The sequence below is a fragment of the Balaenoptera borealis genome (assembly GCF_965194805.1).
Source record: "Balaenoptera borealis genome assembly, chromosome: 11".
NCBI classification, from domain to species: Eukaryota; Metazoa; Chordata; class Mammalia; order Artiodactyla; family Balaenopteridae; genus Balaenoptera; species Balaenoptera borealis.
The window spans coordinates 53,721,047-53,728,369 of NC_138868.1; the positions used below are offsets into that span (position 1 = coordinate 53,721,047).

Below are 7,323 nucleotides of genomic sequence, written 5' to 3' on the forward strand. Positions count from 1 at the left end.
CTGAGGTGTCATTGCCCTCAGTGGCCCAGGAAATACAGGTACATATACTAACACATGTAGATACATATGGCTATATTTATTTCTCTATCTGTCCATCTATGTGTGTGTGAGGGGGTGTGGATGTGAAATCATGAGTGCATACTGAGAGCTCCATGGGAGGGTTTTCAACAGATAGGTGGCCAAAGAAGGTCTCTGTGTGAAAAATGAAATCACTCAAGAGAAGTGGGGAGCACAGGCTGGAGGAGAAGGTTTTTCTACTCTTCCATGTACAGAGTGACCAGCACGTCATTTCATCTAGGGTAAGCTAGGGGTACTTCTCCCTGGCTCTACCCTTTCAAAGCAGCAAATCCAATCCAGTGAACCCACACTTCTCGGCAGTGTTCCATCAGCAGGACTCTGCTCAGCCTGAGGAGGAGTCCCTGCCCCAGGGGAGTCTTTAACTAGATAAATGTTTGAAAAACTACTTAGCAGAGTCAACTTTAAGCCATTTTATTTAGGAGCTGGGCAGACTATAATTACACAGCAAGTAAGAAACACAGAAAGGAAGATGGCTGACAAGAGAGGATGGGCACTGAGGGATGGAGTAGCTGGACACGGCTTACTGGAAGAAGTGGGAGAAAGGCTGGGCCTTGTGGGATGGGAGGAGTTTGGATAACTGGGATGAGGGCTGGAACATTCTGGGTGAATGTTAAAAAGCTATGTGAAAATATTAGAAACACTATGGAACAGGGCATAAATCAAGGAAAAGGGTTGTAAAACAGGATAAGGGGGGTTAGAGCAGAAGGTAAAGGAACCAGCAGTGAGAAGTCACTAAACAGAAGGGAACACTATGGTTAGATGTGCACTTTAGAAGGTTCCCTGAGAACCCTTGTGCACTGTTGGTGGGAATGTAAATTGGTGCAGCCACTGTGGAAAACACTGTGGAGGTTCCTCGAAAAACTAAAAACAGAACTACCATATGATCCAGCAATTCCACTCCTGGGTATATATCCGAAAAAAACAAAGTCACTAATTCGAAAACATACATGCACCCCAATGTTCACAGCAGCATTATTTACAACAGCCAAGACATGGAAACAAGCCAAGTGTCCATCAACAGAGGAATGGATAAAGAAGCTGTGGTACATATATACAATGGAATACTACTCAGCCATAAAAAAGAATGAAATTTTGCCATTTGCAACAACATGGATGGGCTTGGAGGGCATTATGCTAAGTGAAATAACTCAGAGAAAGCTGAATACTGCATGATATTGCTTCTATGTGGAATTTAAAAAATACAACGAACTAGTGAATATAACATAAAAGAAGCAGAGCCACAGATACAGAGAACAAACTAGTGGTGACCAGTGGGTGGGGGTGGTGGTGAAGGGGCAATATAGGTGTGAGAGAGTGGGAGGTACCAACTGCTGGGTGTAAGTTAGGCTCAAGGATGTATTGTACAACGTGGAGAATATAGCCAATATCTGTAAATGGAAAGTAACCTGGAAAAACTGTATAAAAATTTAAAAATTCTAATAAATAAATAAAATTTAAAAAAAAATAAGGCTCCCTGAGACTGCTTGGGGGAGATGGATTGGAAGGGAAGAGATTGTGTAAGGGCAGGGAACAGCAGGGAAGGGGCTGAAGAGGAAGAAATGGGTGTCAGGGACATTCTGAAGCAGTAGCTGGGTGTGAGGCAAACGTACTGATCTGAGAAGTCACCTGACCTTCCTCTGGCATCCGAAGCAGATTTTTGGCCGGAAAGCAGTTGCTCAGATAAGGCTTCCCATCATCCAGTTTGTAGACTCCTGAGGAGGCCATGTCCCTGAGAGCCAAGCAAGAAAGTAAGGAGTGAGAAGGGACAGGGCTGCTCTCTCACCCCAACACAGTCTGTGAGCCCACCAGGACCACCCCTAACACATACCCTAGCTCCGAGGCCCTAGAGGTCCACTGTCCTGCTTCAGAAATGGGCCGACCCTTTAGATAACAAGGGAGATAGGCCCTGGGTTTTTCGGTTCAAATCAACCGTAGCTCAGTGAAACACTAGAAAAAGCATCACTTTTGGGCTCAGACAGACCTGGTTTGAATCTTGGCTCTTGCCTGACTTACTGACTGGGAAAATTCTCTACCCCTCTAAGCCTCAGTTTCCTCGCCTGTAAAATGTCTACCTTAATAGACAAAGGAGAAGATCAAGTTGGAAAGGTAGTGCCTGGTACATATTAAGTGTTCACTAGCTATGTTCTTTGTTTTGAGTTCAGGGAAGAGGGCTCTCATACTTTAGGCAAGATGATGTGCAAATAATGAGATGTGAACTGGATAAATGGGGTTTGAGAGATGAACTGAGTTTTCTGATAGAGAGAAGGATAAGCATTAATAGAAAGGGCCACAGGATTAAGGGCACAGTGGTGGGTACATCTGGCACAGTAAAGAAAGAACCTGATCCAGGAAGGGGAAGGAGGTGTGTTTGGGAGTCTTGGACAATAAGGCTGAATGGGAAGGATGGTGCCTGCTTCTTGAAGGCCTTCAGTGCCAGGCTAGGAGCCCAGACTCCACATTGTAGGTAACGGAGAGACATGGATGATATCTAAGTTGGGGAGAGCCATGACCCAAGCTGTGCTTTAGAAAGAGAGGTCTGACAAATATAATGCCTGGTGAAATGGGATTCCATTGGTCAGGAGTCACGAAAATTCCAGCTCAGAAGTACACTCACTGCTTTCATTAAATCTTTCATCGTCTCCCACCTAGAACACTGCAACAGTCTTCTGACTGGATTCCCACTGAGCAAGCTTGAGCCTGGTCTTGAAGGCCCCTGGAGACCTATGTCCTAACTTTCCAGCTCCAGTCATTCCGTCCAAGAGGCTCACAGAATCATTTTCTATTCCCCCAAACACATTCGGTCTTCCATGCCTTTGTTCTTAGTGTTCCTTTGGCCTAAAATAGCTCTTTCCACCTCGTTCATCTGGCTGATCTCATGCGTTAAGATTCTGCTCAAATGTCACTTCCTTTAGGCAAAAAATCTCTTATCAAAGATCTAAATTTTTTGAACCTTAAGCTCTTATAGATTGAGATTTTTCTTTAAAAGGATCCAGTCATTCCCTAATCTGCTTTGGGATAGCTTCAGACAATTTGGGTAGCAGAGGTTTGGGAACCTGGCCAGGGAAAGGGTTCTTTCTTGCCTGGCAAGAATGTGGAACCCTGAGATGGAGGGTCTGGGAAGAGATTCAGTACAAAGAAGGAGCAGAGTGGAGAGCTGGGATCAGGTGTCCTGAGAAAATGTTTCCTGGAAGTGACAAATATGAAAAGTAGAGGGGTGCAGTAGGAGGCGGCAACAATTTTAGAGACAAGAGACTTAAATTTGAGACTAGTTTCTACTACTAAGCTGAGTGACCTCCTGCAAATCACTTTACCTCTTTGTGCCTCAGATTTCTCACATATAAAATGAGGATTAAAACCTGTGCCTCAGACAATTGTTGTGAGAATTAAATGAGGTAATAGAAAAAACAAGCTTCTTTCTAGACCCAGTCCAGATGTCATCCCTTCCATAAAGTCCTCACTGAACCAACCAGAGGGACATAACTGCTGTTTTAGCTAAACTCTGGAGTTTTTCTTCTGTAAGTCTTTCATGGCCAGACCCCTTCCTACCTCATAAGATTACTAACAATCATGAGGGGGCTGTTTCAATGGTCTCTGAACCTCCAAGTCTGGAAACATGTCCAATTTACTGTCTCTCTTCCACTCTTGGAAAGCTCATAGGAAACACCCAATAAACATATGTGAGCCAAATGAAGGGTACAATGGTACTCCCAGGGCCCAAGAGTTTTTATACATATTTTTAATCTCCCTAACTAGACTTTGAGCGCCTCCAGGAGAAGGACAGCATCTATGGTGTTCATCTCTTCACTCCCAGTACCTAACACCTGGCACATAATAGATTCCATAAGTACCTGTGGAATGAATGAGTGATCTTGACATCTCCTTTGGTTCAACACAGGGCACTGTGAATTTCCTGATCCCTGACCACCCTGAAAAGGGTTGGGGGCCCTTTCTATGTGCTTCCACGATACTCCATACTTCTCCTAGTATAACACTTATCACTTTATTATAATTGTTTTCTCCCCTTACCAACTTCCCACCTGCTATGGGGCCTATAATACCTAGAGACCTATATAATCCCAGAGCCTAGCATAGAGCCTAGAACACATTAAAAATGTGTTGGGAAGATGAAGGGATGGATGGATGGTTGGATGGGGAAGACAGTCATCCAGTCAATCTGTCTTTCAGGAAATCTCTCTTGTGACCAATCACACCTATCTGCTAGATGGGTGAATGAATGAATGAATGAATGAGTAAATAGCTGCCTGGAAAATGTTAGAGAAGATGACTTCTGGAGAAAACTCCAGTAACTTACAGAATATGGGGACCTTGGCTCTGATTTGCATAGTACTTACTTGATCTCTGATCTTGGGAAAGACCTCTTGACTTCCTTTTTTTTTTTTTTCTTCACCTGTAAAATAGATATTGCACTCCTTCTTAGTTTGCCATTTAGAGCTCTTGAACTTTCTCATTAATTATATCATACTGTGACCCTTTGCTCCAAAATGTGTCTCACCTGGGGCCTAGAAAAATACCACAGGACTAAAGATCCCAGAAACAGATAGAAAAGAAATAGAGACAGAGACATAGACAGGGGGGTGGAACAAGAGAATAATTTTATGACAATGGGGTGGGCCTAGAGTGCTTAATAGGAAGTGCAAATCACAAATTAGAAAGGAAAGGATCATTTATATGACCATTTACACAAAATAAACTTATGCATGTGCATGATAAAACCAGCAAAGACAAAGTTGAAAGGTAAGACACACACACACACACACGCAAACACAGAATAATGCTTCTCATCTGCATGCAGTTGCTTTTTCCATTCCTTTGGTCTATCACACTTCTGCCCCTCTTCTTTGCCTGACGCATACAGAAACATTTCCTGTATATCCCCCTCCTCAGGTTGACCCTTATCTGTGTTACCACCTCAGCCTACCTCTTAATGAAGGCACCGTGCCACACGGTATTATAATGGCCTGCTTACCTGTCTGTTCCCCACTCCTCACACCCTAACCTCAGTGAGCCTCTCTAAGGCCAGGCCTGGGTCCTACCTATATCTTTATCCCCAGCGCCTCAAACAAGGTCTGGTCCATTGAAGAGGCTCAATTGAGTGCTTACTGAACTAAATGGAACCATGAACACAATACTATGGAGTTCTTCATTCTGTCTGCAAAGAAGGAAGAAGGATCAGGGAAGGTTTCACAGAGCAGGTGACATTAGAGCTGGGTCTTGAAACATAAGTTATAAAAAGATAAAAAGCTACAGGGGCATCTGACTGGATTGTTTCACATAGGTGAAGAAACTGCATCTAATAGTTTTTAGTAATAATTATGGTCATGTGAGCGTTAGCTTTATCAAGACGGGTGTTTTGCCTGTTATTCAGGGGTATGTGCCCAGTGACCAGAACAGTGACCGCTCCATAGTAGGTACTCAGTTTGTTCAATCATTTGGACACTTATATGAGGAATTCATGGGGAGTTAAAAAAAAATGAAGCAGTGTAGTAGATCATAGTGTATTAAGTCCTGTTATGTGATAACTCTAAGTCATTAGAGTCGGAGTTCCATGAATGTAGGGAACAGGTCTTTTCTGATCCCCTAGTATCCCTTAGTACAGTTCCAAGCAATGTTGGTGCTCAATAAATATTTGTGTAAAAAAAAAAGAATTAATAAAAATCTGGAATATTATTACATCCTAAAACTGTAAAGGCAGAGTGGCAAAGGTGAGATAGGCTGAGACCTGTGACCCTTTACTAGAGTGCTTGCACCTGGACAAACATCTCCTTGAACAACAAAATACAAAGAAACTCGAAGGGACTAAAAGTAACTGCATGCATGCACAGTTGGGGCAAATTATGAACAGTAAGACACAAAAAGGCCAAAAGCCAACTGCCACTTCTGAGGTGTTAGGAGCAAAAGCAGGGTGCTGCACATGACCCCTGCGCACAGCACCACCAAGGGGGTGGGCAGACCACCTAAGGCACCCCTCCCACCACACCCCCACCCTCACTCCATTTAAGGGACCAGCTCACCCGCCACCCCCCACCCCTCCACCCCCACCTGTTTCTTGTTTTGCTCCCTCCTGCTGCAGGACGAGTCCCAATAAAGCCTTGCCTGAATTCCCCCCACCTGGCCTCTTACCAATTTCTATTGATTAAAGAGTCCAAGGACCCCAGGTGGTAACAAAGGGAGCATGACACTGGTTTGATGTCAAAAAAAAACCAAAAAAACAAAAAAAAAAACAACATCTGGGGGCTTCCCTGGCGGCGCAGTGGTTAAGAATCCGCCTGCCAGTGCAGGGGACACGGGTTCGAGCCCTGGTCGGGGAGGATCCCACATGCCGCAGAGCAACTAAGCCAGTGCACCACAACTACTGAGCCTACGCTCTAGAGCCCGCGAGCCCCAGTGCGCCACAACTACTGAGCCTGCGGTCTAGAGCCCGCGAGCCCCAACTACTGAAGCCCGCGCGCCTAGAGCCCGTGCTCTGCAACAAAAGAAGCCACCGCAATGAGAAGTCCGCGCACCACAACGAAGAGCAGCCCCCGCTCGCCGCAACTAGAGAAAGACCGTGTGCAGCAACGAAGACCCAACGCAGCCAAAAATAATAAATAAATAAAATAAATAAATTTATTTTTTAAAAAATCTGGCTGCTAAACTAGGTTCTGATACATGCTATCTGGCCTTGGTTAAGTTCCTTAGTTTCCTCATCTGACTGGTCCGTTTGGGGACTAAATGAGAGGATGGATATATATGCACTTAAGACAGCGCCTGGCAGGCAGTAGGCACTCAGCGAATGTGAGTTCTCTGTAACACGAAAACAACGCTAACAGCTAAGATGACAGTCACCAAAGAACCAGTACGTGCAGTTACAGGGCTAGAGAAGGATGAAGGACGAGCTCCTGCCCCCTCCTTGCCAAACGCTACATCTGGGGCGGGGGAGACTCTAACCCGTCACGCAAACTAAGTTTCCAGTTTCCAGCCGCACCTGCCTCCGGCGTCGCTTCCGCCTCCGAGACGTCCGCGGGGGTGACGGCCCGGTCTGGCGGGATGCGCGCCTGCGAGCCTCCCGGGGAACTCGGAGCCGCTCCACGGTGGCGCCTGCCACTACCTTCTCCACCCCTTAGTAACCGCGACGCGGCGGCTGCCCGAGTAGGCGGCAACTGATGACTGGAGCTTCTAATTACTACAAGTTCCGGCAAGCCCCGCGGCCACTTCCGCTGGCAATCTCGCGTCAGCCAGCCCCAA

The 7,323-nt window shown here is 45.6% G+C and overlaps 1 protein-coding gene across 19 annotated transcripts in view; it reads right to left on the reverse strand.

Annotated features, from left to right (window-relative positions):
• Positions 1-7,323, reverse strand: part of XRRA1 (X-ray radiation resistance associated 1) — an 85,844-nt gene extending 78,521 nt beyond the window's left edge. For 8 of the 19 annotated variants that reach the window (XM_082343148.1, XM_082343146.1, XM_082343153.1 and 5 more), the window contains exons 1-3: positions 7,064-7,140; positions 4,431-4,486; positions 1,710-1,807 (exon numbers count right to left, since the gene is read on the reverse strand). In XM_082343148.1, the coding sequence (XP_082199274.1) occupies positions 1,710-1,803 (94 nt within the window). In that variant the 5' untranslated portion in view covers positions 1,804-1,807; positions 4,431-4,486; positions 7,064-7,140. Of the gene's footprint in view, positions 1-1,688; positions 1,808-4,430; positions 4,487-7,063 lie in introns of those variants that run through there. The other 11 variants (XM_082343135.1, XM_082343155.1, XM_082343147.1 and 8 more) reach the window with 9 other exon arrangements.